Below are 15,305 nucleotides of genomic sequence, written 5' to 3'. Positions count from 1 at the left end.
CCCCTTTGAATTTTCCTGCTTATGAAGTGAAACTAAAATGTAGCTGTGAGACTGAGAGCTTACCTGACATGCTCCAGGCTCTGGGTTCTATCTCATGAACAACAAATGTTTGAAAATCAATCCAAATGGGAGTGGGGTGTGCACACCTTTAATCCCAGCATTCCAGCGACAGAGATAAGCAGACCTCTGTAATTGGAGGCCAGCCTGGTCAACTTATTGAGTTCCAGACATTAAAAGACTACATAGAACCTACCTTAAAAAGGGGTGGAAGGAGAAAATAAATCTATATTCATCTTGGATGCTGGCACATTTATAATCCCAGTAGCACTTGGGAACTAAACCAGGAGATTGGCCATGGACTACAGAATAAGAACCCATCTGAAACACCAACAGAAAAAAGTCACTGCTACAATTAGTCATATTAATAATGGCAAACAAAATGCCATCTCATTCCATGAAGAACTGCATTTGACAATGTCCACTCTCCCGCTCAGGATTTTATTTTTATTTTTATTACTATTACTATTATTATTATTATTATTATTATTATTATTATTATTATTATTATTAGAGAACAGCTCTGATATAGCCCAGACTGGCCTCAGTATAAGTTGGCTTATAATACTCATCTCACTCCTGCTTTTCATAATTTTGTTTTCAGCTCTCAGCAAAACGACAAACAAATATATGTTCAACATGGTTCACACCATTCTCTGTAAGACTACACTATGTGTTTCATGGTGAAGGACATCATTTTGTATGTTTCCTTGCTTTTGAAGAAATCGCCAGCCTTTCACGGGGTTGTGGCTCTTGTCACTTCCTATCCTTAGTTCAGCTGAGGCAGGAGGATTGCTAGGAGTCTCCAGAGTCTGCCTAGAAGAGTGTCTGCTTTCAAAGATACCACCTCAAGCATTGCTCAGTGGAGGAGGGATGAAGAGCTGTCCTGCAAACATAGCCTAGCTTTTCTTTTTCTTTTACATTAAAGATTATTGTGTGCCCAATGTGGGGCAGCTCCTGTGGTTCCAATGGAGCTGGAACTGGTGTGTAAACTGGCACCAGCCAGTCTGTAACTCTTTCTGCATGAAAGGATGCCTAGAGCCCAGGGAGCAGTGGAACAATCTTGGTGCACTGGAAATATGTATTGCTCTCAGTGTTAACAAAAAGCTGATTGGCCTCCAGGCAGGATTTGGGTGGCAGAGAGAATTCTGGGAAGAATGAGGATAGAGTCAAATGATTTGCCAGTCAGACAGAAAAGAGGCAGGGCATGAAAGCGAGACAAAAGCCACAAGCTTTAGAGCAACACATAGATGAATAGGAATGGGTTAATTTAAGTTGTAAGACTCAGTTAGTGTGCTGGAAAGATGGCTCAGAAGTTAAAGAACACTAACTGCTCACCCAGATTACCTGGGCTCAATTCTCAGCACCCACATGGGAGCTAATAACCTTCTGTACATCCAAGATTTGACACCCTAACAGGGATGTACATACAGGCATAATGCAAAAAATAAGAATAGAAAATTATATAAAAAACTTAGTAAGAAGTCTGAGCTATTGGCTGAGCGTTTATTGTTTGATACCCAGGGGCCTCTCCCCAGGTGGTGCCTGTTGGCTTGAATAGGAGCTCCCATAGCAAGCTGCATGATAGTTTATGGATTTTGCTCATCCAGACAAAAAGGATTACAGATGCTCAGTAAAGACATATCTAGACAAATAAATAACTAACTAAATAAAACCCTTTAAACATGTTACAGTGAGATTAAAAATGTACAAAGGTTTGAGAGAGCAAAGAAGGATACAGTCATAAAAATATGAAGTATGCTTAGAATTAAAATAATAAAGACCCCAGAGAAGCTAGATCTCTCTTCTAAAAACAGATGGATGCAGATACCAAGTTCTATAACTAATTATTGTCCTGACCTCCCAGAGACAAAATGAGGGAGGACTACTTATGTGAACAAAGGTGTCAAGACCATGATGGGGAAAACCCCACAGAATCAGCCGATCCAAGCTAGTAAGAGATCACCAACTCTGTTGTCAACTGGGAAACCAGTATGGGACTGAACTAGGACCCTTAAATAGAGGTGACAGTGGTGTGGCCTAGAAAGTATATGAGGCCAGTCGTAGTGGGACTAAGACCTAAGTGCATGGCATAAACTGACTTTGAGGAGTCCTTTCTCTATGGAGAGATACCTTGCTCAGTCTAGATAAGGGGGTCTGGGAGAGGAGGTACTTTGTCCTGCCTCAACAAGGTGATGAGACAGACTTAATTGATATCCTAGGGGAGGTCTTATCCTCTGTGATGAGCTGATGGAATGTTGGATGGGGAAAGAGGGGAAAGGGAGCAAGGGAGGCAGGGGGAACTGGAATTGGAATATTAAAAATAACTTAGAATTAACTTAAAAATAATAAAGTCCTTAAAAAGGGAATGAAGTGATATAAAAGAAAAGCCACATAAAAACGGGAAATACACACAAAGTCTGGATCCTGTCTGTTATTGTGTTATCTTTAAATGTTTTGATTGCTAATCAATGAGTGATAACAGCTAGGAATTATTCAATTGTGGTAACTGCTAGACTAAACCAACCTACATATTTAAAATATAATTTGACCTCAAAAAAGAAGTCAAGGGTGCTATCTTGGGAGAGTGGTTATGCTTTTATTTCCAAAGAAAGTGAGAGGCTATACAATCTCTGAGTTTTGCTTGGTGGAAATTGTAACTTGGCAACAAATGGTTGTGGGTCTTGTGCTTATGAACCCCACTTCTGCTACTGTTGGGGGCTACCAGAAGAAACAAGGCTCCCGTCCTTGTCCTGCAGCCCAGATCGATCCGTGACCCCTCTTATGTGGTCCCTCTCTTTATGGTGATTTATTAAAGCCTTTGGAACCCAGAAGTATTGTCTCTTTCCTTCCTCGTGGTTCAAGACAGACACATAACATATGGATACAGGATCCTTAAGATTCAAATAAGAGTCTTATCTAATAGGATGTATCTTGCTCAACAGAGTAAGGAAAGAGTTTTCTATGATTGCAGTTTGGCTTCTTGAGAAGCTGTAGGCTCACTCTCTGAGGTCTGTCTTGGACATTAACCTGGCCACCACTTTTAAGGTGTAGCGATGTTGTGTCTGTGGAGAATGGGAAGATATTATGATTGCTAATCAGTAAAGATGGGTGCCAAGAAATCATGATCTCAAAATACATTTGGAACCAGGTTTTATGTTGAAGCCCAATAGGTAGAATGGGTAACTAACATACAGAAAACCCTCAATTATCCCCACCAAGACAAGAACAACAGGTGGGGACATATACTTGAAGTCCCAGGTGGCCCTCCCCATGAAAAAAGCTGTTTCTTTTTTTCTTTCTCTTTCTTTTTTCTATATTGTTGTCTTTGAGACACAGTGTCACCAAGTTGCTATCCTCAAACTCACTGAAATCCTCCTATCTTTGCATCCAAAACCCTGGAATCAAGGAGGACTGCACCAGCTATACTAGGCTTTCTGGGGGGTTTGTTTTGTTTTCAGGTAGAATCTTGCTGGCTAGCCTAGATTTAGAGCAGACTTAATCAATTATGCAATCCTCCTGTCTCAGCCTCTCTAGAGCAAGTTAATCTAAATTAAGACAGTTTTCTTTGCTGGGTGTGGGGGGTGCATAGCTTTAATCCCAGCACTTGGGAGAAGAGGCAGAGGGATCTCTGAGAGTTGAAGGCCACCTTAGTCTACATAATGGGTTTTAGGACAGCAAGAGCTACTTAGAAAGACCCTGTGTCAAAACAAAAAGTCAGGTGGTGGCACATGCTTTTAATCCCAGCACTCCACAGGAAGAGGGAGCCTGACTGGATCTTTGAGTTGAGACCATCCTTGTCTTCAGAGTGAGTTCTAGGATAGCCAGTACTACTTAGAGAAACTGAGTCTCTAAAAACAAAACAAGAAACAACAACAAAAAAGAGAAACAAAGAAAGAAGAAAGGAAAAATAAAGGAAAGGGAAGGGAAGGAAGGAAAAGAATACAGTCATAGTTCTCTTCTTTTTTGACACAGACTGGCTTGTAGCTCCGCCTTTTCAGGCACTCACTATGGAGACCAGGCTGGCTGCCTAGTGAGACTACAGAGCCTGAACTCACAGAGATCCTTCTGCCTCTGCCTCTGCCTCCCTGGGATTGAAAATACAAGTCACCCTACTTCCTTTTATGTTTCCTTTGGCTTTACTGGGGCAGGATTTCAACACCCAGCTTTGGCCTCCTGGAATTCCCTATGTAGAACTTGCCTCCAAACTTGAATTCCTTTTACCTTTTGCAGTTTCATATTTCACCTAGGATACTTTATAGACCAGGTGAGTGTACTCAATATGGCCTAGCTCTCTAGCTATTAAAATTTTTGTTGACGGGGTGTAGTGGCAAAGGTCTTTTATTCCAGCCCTTGGGAGGCAGAGCCAGAAGGATATCTGAGTTGGAGTCCAGCCTGCTCTACATAGTGAGTTTCAGGATAGCCAGGGATGTTATACAGAGAAATCTTCTTTTGTAAAACAAAACAAGCAAACAAAAATATCGGCTGGCAGTTATGGTGCACACCTTTGCTCCCAGCACTGGAGAGGCAGGGGCAGGCAAATCTTTCTTAGTGGCAGAACAGCCTGGTCTACAAAGCAAGTTCCAGAACAAACTCCAAAGCTACAGAGAAATTTAGCTAGGCATTGGTGGTGCATGCCTTTAATCCCAGCACTGGGGAGGAAGAGGCAGGTGAATCTGTGTGCATTTGAGGCCAGTCTGGTCTACAGAGCTAGTTCTAGGACAGGCTGCAAAGCAATTCAGAGAAACCCTGCCGGGAGGGGGGCGGGGAGAAAAAAGAAAGAAGGAAAGAAATAAAAAACAATAGCAACAACAACAAAAGGTGTTGGTTTTGTTTGTTTGCTTCATTTTGCTTTTGTTTTTCTACACAGGGTTTCTCTGTATAGCCCTGGAGTCCCGGAACTCTCTTTGTAGCCAGACTGGCCTTCAACTCAGATGCCTCTGGCTCTGCATTCCAAGGGCTGGAATTGCAGGTGTGCCCCACCCCCCACTCTGCCTTGTCTAACTGTAAGTGTTCATATCTACCCTGGGGTGACAAGAACTGACAGGGTTCTTTTGGGGGGGGAGGGGGCAGAGGGGTCAGGTTTCTCTGTGTAGCTTTTGGACCCTTCCTGAAATTAGATCTGTAGACCATGCTGGCCTTGAAAGGAGATACACCTGCTTCTGCCTCCTGAGTGCTGGCACTAACAGCCTTAACCACAACCACCTGACATAGAGCGGGCTCATATTGACCTCACAGGGAGCTTCTGCCTCCAAACTTCTAGGATCACAAATGTGTGCATTCTGTCCAGCATCTTCTGGCTTTTGGGGCAGGATCTTTCTAAGTGATAGGCTTGGTAATGAGGTCACTGTGTACAACAGGCACTGAATTTATCACTCTCCAGTTTCTGTTTCCTGAGTAGCTGGGATTGTAAGACTGCAGCATTTCCCTGGGTCTTGGATGATTCTGTTAAAGATGAGAGGACCAGGGATGCTGGCTGGGCTCTAGACTGCCATGAGATAATACACAGCGAAAAGTCAAAGGCTACTGATGGTCATCACCATGGAGTCATGGACAGCATGCCTCCCTATGTTGCTTGCTCTCTCCCGCCCTGTGTGCCACAATTCCCACCTTCAGAGGCTTAGCCTTGGACGTCCCAATCCACAGTTCTGCAGACAAAATTGCTCTCCAGTTTTGGGTCGTGTGCCAAAAAATACCTGTAAATAAAGTGGGCTTTGAGACTCACTCCTGTAACAGCAGCGTTGTGGAGACACAGAGAACATGCTGTAGGTTCTTGCCTATCTTAAGCTACTTAGAAAATTCTAGATCAACCTGGGATATATAAAGTTCCTCACTCAAAACAGATATTTCATGAAGAAAAGAAAGAAGGACAGTGTTCTGTAGGGAGTTGATGAATGGGTTTTCGCCTCTCTCCCTGTCTAGCCTCTGTTCAGATGGTCCTGAGGCTGATCAATCAAGCCAATCTTACACACCTAATCCCGATTAGTATTAAATAGGTTGAGTCTCGAGCAATTTGATGACTTGGCAGCCTGTGGTTGGAGAATAAAACTGTAAACTGACCAAATGAGGTATGGGTGATAAAAGCCTCAGAGGAGCCAGAGGAGACACTTGGAATCTAAGAGTCACCTGCTGAGCTTGCTGGAACTAGGAGACCAGTCACCAGTGTCTGCATCTGGTAAGTCCCTCACCAACAAGAGGAGACCCAATCCAGCTAGCCCAGCCCAGCCGCTTCCCACTGGGGACATTAAACAGTGGTAACACAGACTACTCATTCCTCCCTCCCCTGATGAGCAGATTGAAGACTGATTTTTGGCTCTAAGTGTAGGTTGTCTTCACCTCAAATGTTGTTTGTCTGTGAATTTATGTTTTTTATTTATTTATTAATTTTTCTTGAGCGAGGGTTTTGCTCCTTTAGAACTACAAGATGGAATGAAAGTAGCAAATTGTTCCCTCATTTCCACACAAAACAATTGAGGACAGATGGCATGAATGTGCACACACATGACAGAACATAAATTTTAAATATTGCTTAAGTCAAAACTTGGATGCCAGGTGTGGCAGTGCATACCTTTAATGCCAGCACTAAGAATACAGAGTCAGGTGGATCTCTGAGCTTGAGGCTGACCTGACCCACATAGTGAGTTCCCAAACCGCCATGTCTACACAGAGAGATCCTGTCTAGAGGAACAGCAGTGGTGGTCTGGCTCAGGCTGGCTGGAATGGTAGTCCTCCTGCTTGACTTTCTGGAATGCTGGAGTTACAAGAATGTGTCTCCACTAACTCGGCTTTCTAACCCTGGTGTTTATGCCTAGGTTGACCAAAGTCTAGTCTCTTACTTTTCAGTTGAGTTTCACATTTCTGGCTTTTAAAGATAATTTTTAAGATTATTTCATGTGAGTGGGTGTTTTGCCTACATTTGTATTTGTATCACATATGTACCTGATGCCTTAGGATGTCATAAGAAACATGGGATCCCCTGGGACTGGAAATGTGTTTGGTTTGCACTACCACGTGGCTGCTGGGAACCACACCCAGGTCCTCTGCCAGGGATCTCTCCCCAGCACCCATGGCTTGGCTTTTGTTGGTTGTTGGTTTTGCTGTTTTGAAACAGGGTTTCCTGGAGGCCACACTAACCTAGAATCTGTATTTAACTGAGATGTCTCTGACTCGAATCCATCCTCCTGCCTCCACCTTCTGAGTGCTGGCAATTGTGGTATGAGCCTAAGAGGCCAGTTTATCAGGTGCTGAGGACAGAAGAGCCAGACCTCCTGTGAGCTGTGTAAGCACACACCACCCAGCTGCATCTCCAGATGCCTTTAAAAGACTGGTTTCTCTTTTTTGTGGGTGGGGTTGGAGACAGGGTTTCTCTGTGGAGCTTTGGACCCTGTCCTGAAACTATCTCCTGTAGACCAGGCTGGGTTCAACTCACTGATTCCCCTGCCTCTGCCTCCAGACCAGAGTGCTGGTATTAAAGATTCCTTTTAATGCAGAGTGAACATGGATTTACTAAAGGGCAATCATGAAAACAGCACAATGGGAGGAGCTCAAAGGGAGCAACACCCTAAAATACTTTAGTTTTGAAAGGATCTCATAGTGTAGCTCTGGTTGTCTTGGACAAGTGGATGAGGCTGGTCTTGAACTGACAGAAATCCTCTTAGGCCTTCACTGCCAGGTCTGGGTGATCTTTGGTTTCTCCTTTTACTCCTTTTATATAGGTTCTCTAATGGCTCAGGTTGATCTCAAAGACTCTGCTTTCAGGCTGCAGACACCCACCCACCCCCAGCCTGGGATTACAGTCCCTGGTCATTTGTTGTTGTGGCTTTGTTTTATAGACACAGGGATTCTCTGAGTTTCCCTGGGCATCCAGGACTCAATCTGTATATCAGACTGGCTTTGAAGTCAGAGACACGCCTGTGTCTACCTGGGGTTAAAGGCTTGCAACACCAAGACCCAGTTTGAGATTTCCTTTGTTGGTTTTATCAGTTTGTCTGAACATGTGTTCACCACGTGTGTTTTGTGTGGAAACAGAAGATGTAGTCAGGTCCCCTGGAATTGGAGTTACTCATTGTTACAAGTAGCCCACCCAAAATTATCTCTCACACAAAGTTTACAGCCAATTGAAAGCTTTATAGGAGCCAGCTGGGAGCACACACACTCTAGTATTCCAGAGACTTAGGTGTGGCCTGAGTACCATGCTTTTGCATCTGGCCTTTTACCTACTGGCTGCAGGGAGGGTGGATCACAAAGGATGGAGAGGAACAGAAGCCAAGATAAGCAGTGAATGGAGGGGGTTGCAGCACAAACAGGCTAAGATAAATAACATAGGCTATCCTGAGCTTGGGTTCCTAGTATAGTCTGGGTCATTTTTGATGGGATTCTCCATCAAGAAGGTGAAATTCTCGTTAATCCTGAAATGGCCTGAGCAAGAATCAAGATGGAGGGATCTTGGCTTGCACTATATGGTGTGAGCTACCTTGTAGGTACTGGGAACTGAACCCAGGTTCTCTAGAAGAACAGCCAGGGCTCTAAGTGAATGCATTCTATCCTCAACTCCTGGTATAAGTAGACATTTCTTTTTACATGGACCCCTAGAACAATACTGGGAACAGAGTGGGAAAACAAATTACTAATCTCACCTTTTGGTAGCTGAAGCTGGTAGCTTAAAAGTTATGTCAGGTAGGACCCTCAATAAGCGGAACTTCACAAGTCCATATAAGATGTCAAATTAATTAAAAGGCAAAAAGTGGGTGGCAGCTCAAACTTGGTGGGCTGAGCTGAGGTGTGCAGTCTTCAGTTCCAGGCTAGCCTGGAGTACATAGGGAGAGTTAGTTTCTAAGTGAGATAGAAGCCTGGGGTGGAGGTATTTGTGGTGAATCCCAGATCTGTCAGGTAGACAGAAATGGTCAGTAGAAGACCAGCCTAGTTTACATAGCAAGTATCAGAGGCCAGACATGTCTCATAGGGACAACAATAAAACATATAACTAAGAAACTAAAAAGTAGCCATGCAGTAGTTGTACATACCTTTATTCCCAGCATTGGGAAGCAGAGCAGATTGGTCTGAGTTGCAGACCTGCATTTTCTACAGAGACTTCTAGGACAGCCAAGGCTACGCAGAAAGACCCTGTCTTGAACTGCCCCCTCCAAAGGGAAATGTAGTGCAGTTAAGGCTAACACTAGAGTCTATTTGCTCAGACGTGTGTTCTCCTACATTGCATGCAACATGCAGGTCTTCTTGGGGACAGACCCCAGACTCTCCAGCTGTTTCTAACAGTGGTGCTTGCTTATCTTTCACCATTACTGTTTAAAAGCTTTGGTTTCATTTCAGGTCTGTGCTTGGGTTGGACACTGTCCTTGTCCCAAGTTAATGTCACATTCTCCTGCCTCCTCCCCCCAAACATTGGGCTATGATTCAAGGTTTTCTTTCTTTTCTTTTGGTTTGGTTTTGAGACAGTGTTTCTCCGTGTAACAGTGCCGGGTGTCCTGGAACTCTTTTTGGAGACCAGGCTGTCCCGAATCTCATTGAGATACCCTTGCCTCTGTCACCCAAGTTCTGGGATTAAAGGTGAGGGCACCACTCCCTCACACCTCCCTTTCGAGACTCAGGTTCTTAAAAGAAATGTAACTGTACCCATTTCACAGATTGTTTCCAGCCAGGCCTCTTGAGTTGAAGAGAGAACAAGGGAGGGAAGATTTCACAGGAAACATTTCTTGTTGAAGGTCTTATCCAGCAGGGGTTCACTATAACAGGATGAAGATCCACTCTCTCCAGGTTACCCACTCCCAGGTAGAGTAGGATTCAGGGCAGCAGGGGTTGGGATTGGGTAGAATGGAAGCCACTCTTCACGTAGCTGGTCCACACTCCACCATGCTGCTGGGTGGAGCTGTGGCTGTGAGAGCAGCAGACAGAAAGTCAAATGGGAAAACCAGGTTCCCACCATCTGGGCAATGATTCTGACCCTGAGGTGATTTTTATGATTGGAGGAGCAAAGGCCTTTCTTAAGCTTTGGTCTGAAGAGTTCTCTTTCTGGATGCTTCCACAGAATCTCCTTACCTGAACCCCTCAGGATGAGCTACCAGGCTGTGCCCACTCTGGAGCAGCTGGCCATTCAAGGGCTGCTGGCAGATGAAGATTTGACCATGTTTGTTCTGGATGACTTGCCCATCTTTCTCTTTCCACCACTGTTTGAGCAGGCCTTCATTAATCGAAAAACAACGGTTGTAAAGGCCATGGTAAAAACTTGGCCCTTCCCCTGCCTTCCTCTTGGGTCCCTGATAAAATATGTCAAAGTGGATAATTTCCAGGCTGTGCTGGATGGGATGGATTGGCTGACTAAGGAGACTGTTTGGCCCAGGTGAGTGAGTCTGAGTTGGAGTTGAAGGGAAGGGTAGAATTCAAAGTAAATGTGGTGCAGGGAGGTTGAGATGTGGGATCTGTAAGGTTACAACCATCATCTGAACCTCCTTCCTGTTTGACCCTCAGGCGGTGCAGACTACATGTGCTCAATCTGCACCAGACCGAGCATGGCTTCTGGGAAAGATGTGTAGGAACAAAGAATGGTTTCTCTCGACAGAAGAAGGAACCATTGGAGAAAGATTCCACATCAGAGGGGAAGAAACAGCCATTGAAGGTGCTAGCTGAATATACCCTCATGTACCTCACTCTCAAGGACTACAATAGTTACTTCATGCAATGGCTCAAGCTGAGAAAATATACTGTGCCAAGCTATTTTTTTTAACCTGGTTCCTAAAAAGAAAAGTATGGGGACAGAGAGCTATTGGACTTAGGACCTCTCTGATTCTTTAGCTACATAGAGTTGGTTGGAAGCCATGTGGTGTGGGTGCTGGGCCTTGTGTCCTCAGTAAGACCAGTCTGCTCTTAACACCCTTGTCTTCTTTCCAGCTGCAAAATGGTCAGTGACAGCATCTCATTATGTGACATGGAATGACTTGGAACTCCATGTAGAAACCTCTAGCCTTGAACACATAGTTTGGCTAGTTTTTGTATATAGAACATTGAAATTAAAGGAGTATGTAATCATGGTTGACTAATTATTTGTCTTTCTTTTTTGATGTTTTTGTTTGCCTAGAATAGACCCAAAGAAGTGGCAGTACTGTTTTTACCTCTTGATAATAAGTGTGAGTCATCATCCTATATCATATCCCAGTCCTTTTTAGAAAATAGGGATTACTCTGTAGTTCTTTTTTTTTTTTTTAAATAAATATGTGTTTATTTTTAAAAAGAAAAAGAAAAGCATTGGCTTGGAACAAACCCTGGGATAAAGAAGTCACTTGTGTTCTGCCGAAGCCAGCCATAGACAACATGGACACAGCCAAAGTTAGGGCCTCGTCCAAAAGTCAGAACTGACAGCGAGTTGAGGTCTGTCTGTTAGCAAGACAACCATTAGAGCTGAAGTCAGGCTGTCTGTGCTACCACCACCACAGAGCCTTGAAGTTACATGTCCTCAACACTCCACTTGTAGGCTAGCTCCTCCACAGCTTTCTTGTTGCCAAGTCTGGCAAAGTGCTTCTGTTCAAAGCCATTAGATCTGTCCACTCCATCCCAGCGGTATCCAGGCCAGATACTGAATCTATTGGGAGGAGGTGAAGGCCCACTGTAGCGAGGTCTCACTTTCTTATGCTTGTTCTCCTTAGCCTTGTTCTTCTTAATGAAGTTGGCCATCGGGTCCCCTTCTCTTTCTTGCTCTCTTAACATCAGATCCAGATCTTCATCATTGATATAGCGGGCCAGAGGCTTCTGCATCTCCTTCATTGCATCCTCAACATTCTGCTGCTGTTGCCGGCTCTGGGCAAGCCCTTTCCCCCACTGCGCATATAGCTCATCTCGCTCTGAGTCCTTCTCTGCTTTTCTCCTCTGTTCCCGGCGCTCCAGCTTAAAATTCCTCTTCCAACCTGACTTGTCTCGAAATACAGTTTCAGCGAATTCAAACTGAGCTCCAAGGGCTGTGATGTCTTGGTCCTGTTTCTTGAGCTCTTGCTGCTCCTGCTGAACATCAGTAACCAACCCAGTTTTCGCTCCGGAATACATGTGTGCAGTCTTCTTCCCAGGACGGGGACTCCTTCGAGGAGGAGAGAGATCAGAATCAGAAGATTTGGTTCTCTGTCTTCTCCGGGGTGGAGAGAGGTCAGAGTCAGAGCTCTGACGTCTCTGTCTATTCCGTGGTGGTGATAGATCTGAATCAGAATCCTGGTGTCCTGAATTTTGTTTTTGGCGTGGAGGAGAAAGATCTGAATCAGAGGCTTTTTGGCAGACACCTTTAGGATCAAGCTGCTTCTTAGCTCCAACATGAGCTTTTGCTTGCCGTTTCCGTGGAGAAAGGTCTGAGTCACAGCCATACTTGCTGTTCTTGGAGACTGATGGGTGAGAGGATCCCTGGCCCCTCTGGTGTACAGTCTTGCTACAGGATCTTTCTGTAGCTTTACTACTTTTGGTTCTGGGCAGCTCCAAATCAGGGGAGTCATGATGTGGCCTCCTGAGATGCTGTGGGTCTGAAGCATTAACAGTTCTCCTATGGTGGGCTGTGTCTGGGGAGTGATTATGGGCCCTGCTGGGGGAAGAGATACCTGAGGAACCATGGTGACCTCTCCTAGGAGATACACCTGAAAAATTATGATGAGACTTCCTGAGGGGAGAAGCATCTGAGTCATGGCGGACCCTTCTGGGAGGAGATGTGTTTGAGTCATGATGGGCTTGCCTTGGAGGAGAGGGATCCGGGGTATCATGACGGGTCCTTCTGGGAGGAGACGGATCTGGGGTATCATGACGGGCCCTCCTAGGAGGAGATGGATCTGGTGTATCATGACGGGTCCTCCTGGAAGGAGATGGATCCGGGGTGTCATGACGGGCCCTCCTAGGAGGAGATGGATCTTGGTCATCATGATGGAAATGTCCATCTTCACTGTGGTCTCCCAGAAGCTTCCATTTGGCACTGGAGCAGAAGGCCTCCATCTGCTTTACCTCTTCTGGACGTTCATCCACAAACTCAGCCACCACAGGCAAATCTCCATCTTCTTCCTCTTCTTTTTCTGGCTTAGTGGTAGAGATAGCTGCCCAGCCCACATCATCATCAACAATCCGCATTCCCTTGCCACCCGAGCTTCCGGGCTTCGGCCGTTTTTTGCGCTACTTCCGAACAGACTCTGGACCTCCTTCGGAGCCGGCATCTGCCCCAGATAAGTAAAGCTTCAGATACTCAGCTTTGGAGAGCGGTGGAGCTGCCGCCATGGCAGCGGCGAGGCTACTCTGTAGTTCTTGCATGGCCTGTAACTCTTTATGTAACTCAAACTCAAGAGATCCTCTTGCCTTTCTCTTTGAGATTGTAGGATTAAAAGTACATAGAACAATGCCTGGCTCAGGTCTCTGTCTTGATTTCATTTCTTCTAGTCAGAGTGCTGGCTAGTCTTCTGAAACCATCTTTTGACAGAGAACCAGGCCTGTCTCCCTGCTAGGCACAGTTTTTGTTTATGTCTTTTGGTTTTTTGATATGGGATTTTTTGTGTAGCTCTGGCTATCTTCCTGGCTTGCCTGAAACTCACAGATCTGCCTGCATCCTCTACCTCCTAATACTGGGATTAAAGGCTTGAGCCACCAGTGCCAGGAGCATTGGCTCAAAACAGTAATACTAGCAGAATAAGCCTGAGGCAGGAATTTTAATTGTATATGTGACCAATATAGTACTGATCACGAGTTAGCCACACAGAATCTCCTAAATAAGCGTGTGCTTCAGGGAAATGAGGAAGGCATTGTGTTTTTAAGATCACCGAATTTGTTGAGCTGCAGAGGCTCATCATAGACACAGATGCAAGCACCCTCTGGGAAAATTCACCCTTGGCCCAGAAACTGAAGGTTTAGTGTTCCAAAGAATATGATGTCATTAATAAAGTCGCTATCACACAAGGTCTTATTCCCCTCTAGACAGTGAGCAAGAGTGAGAGATGACAATATCAGAACCACAAAGGTTCTGCCTAAGCAGAGGGGAAGGGAAAAGGTTGAGTCCTCCAAGGAAGTACCAAACTTCTGAGCCAGTCCTGCAAAGCCAGTCCACAGACATCACCACCCTCTTTTTTTGTGTGTGTGTGTGTAACTCCTAAAATAAAAGACCCAGATAACTGGGGTTCAAGCTTTAAGCTGAAGATCAGAGATTAAAGCACCCAAGTCAGTAGATCTTACCACTACCCAGCTGAAATGGCAATCCTGTCTCCACAAATCTTCAGAGGCAAGGAGTTCTGAATTCCTGCCTCCTTTTATTCCTTTCTACACCCAGTTGTATCACTCATGTTCCCACATCCCTAGTGATAGGATTAAAGGCATGTAATCCCAAGTGCTAGGATTAAAGGTGTGAGCTCTGTCTTGTGTAGGTCAGGGTGGCTTTGAACTCAGAGAGATCCATGTGCCTGTCTCCCGAGTCCTGGGATTAAAGGTGTGTACCACCACTGCCTAGTTTCTATAGTTAACTAGTGTGGTTGATCCAGCATCCAGAACAGCTTCAAGGCTCCTGGCTGAGATGATCCAGACTAAACCGTTATCCTGATTATCTCAAGGTTCCCCAAATTGTGCCAGCACCCAAGACAACAGGAAACTGTCTAGAGAAAACCATATCCACATTCCCAAAAGATGGGTTATGGATGTTTGTCATTATTTAAAGGGGTCTATTGCAAGTGTTGGTCATAGTCAGGAAAAAAGCTAAATGAAAGAATTAAAAGATCTCTTTTTAAAGGGAAAAAGGGGGCATATGGTATAGGAATGATAGGAACAGGGTAGATTATTGAATCTATTTTAATCCATAAAAGGAAGTAGTAATTGTAGCACCCACACTCTAATCTGATCTAATGGGGTTAAGGCCTAGAGATTTAAATAAAAGACATCGGGTCATTCATGCAGCAGGAATGCTGGAATGTGAATGCTGTTTGTTGAGGGCAAGGAGTGGGCTCATATACTGACTTACAGCACAGTGGAAAATAATCAAGGGTCAAGCGTGCAAGTTCTCGAGCTTAGTTCCTCCCCATTTCAGGTTTGCTTAAGGTGCCTCGGGGGTCCATGTAGGGCCCTACAATTAAAGTCAAAGTATTTTACATTGGAATGGATTTTGGTTTACTGACACAAATTTAAGGTTATTTCTTTATACCTCTGGAAACCACCTCTTCTATCCATGTATCATCATCAAGATTGTGAGCTTCAATATTAATTGTATCTCAGATCTAATCCTACAAAGGTGTTGATCTTGCTTT

The 15,305-nt window shown here is 44.7% G+C and overlaps 2 protein-coding genes across 2 annotated transcripts in view; both read right to left on the bottom strand.

Annotated features, from left to right (window-relative positions):
* Lepr (leptin receptor) overlaps positions 1-15,305 on the bottom strand; it is a 117,904-nt gene that overhangs the window by 14,674 nt on the left and 87,925 nt on the right. The gene's annotated exons all lie outside the window — the stretch shown is intronic.
* On the bottom strand, positions 11,421-13,302 carry LOC127224982 (BUD13 homolog). The gene is given in 1 exon segment (XM_051188245.1): positions 11,421-13,302. A coding segment is annotated over 1 exon segment (1,791 nt). The 3' UTR covers positions 11,421-11,511.

The sequence above is a fragment of the Phodopus roborovskii genome, unplaced genomic scaffold (genome assembly GCF_943737965.1).
Source record: "Phodopus roborovskii unplaced genomic scaffold, PHOROB, whole genome shotgun sequence".
NCBI classification, from domain to species: Eukaryota; Metazoa; Chordata; class Mammalia; order Rodentia; family Cricetidae; genus Phodopus; species Phodopus roborovskii.
Note: the sequence above shows the minus strand (reverse complement) of the source record. Positions and strands in the feature narration are given on the sequence as shown.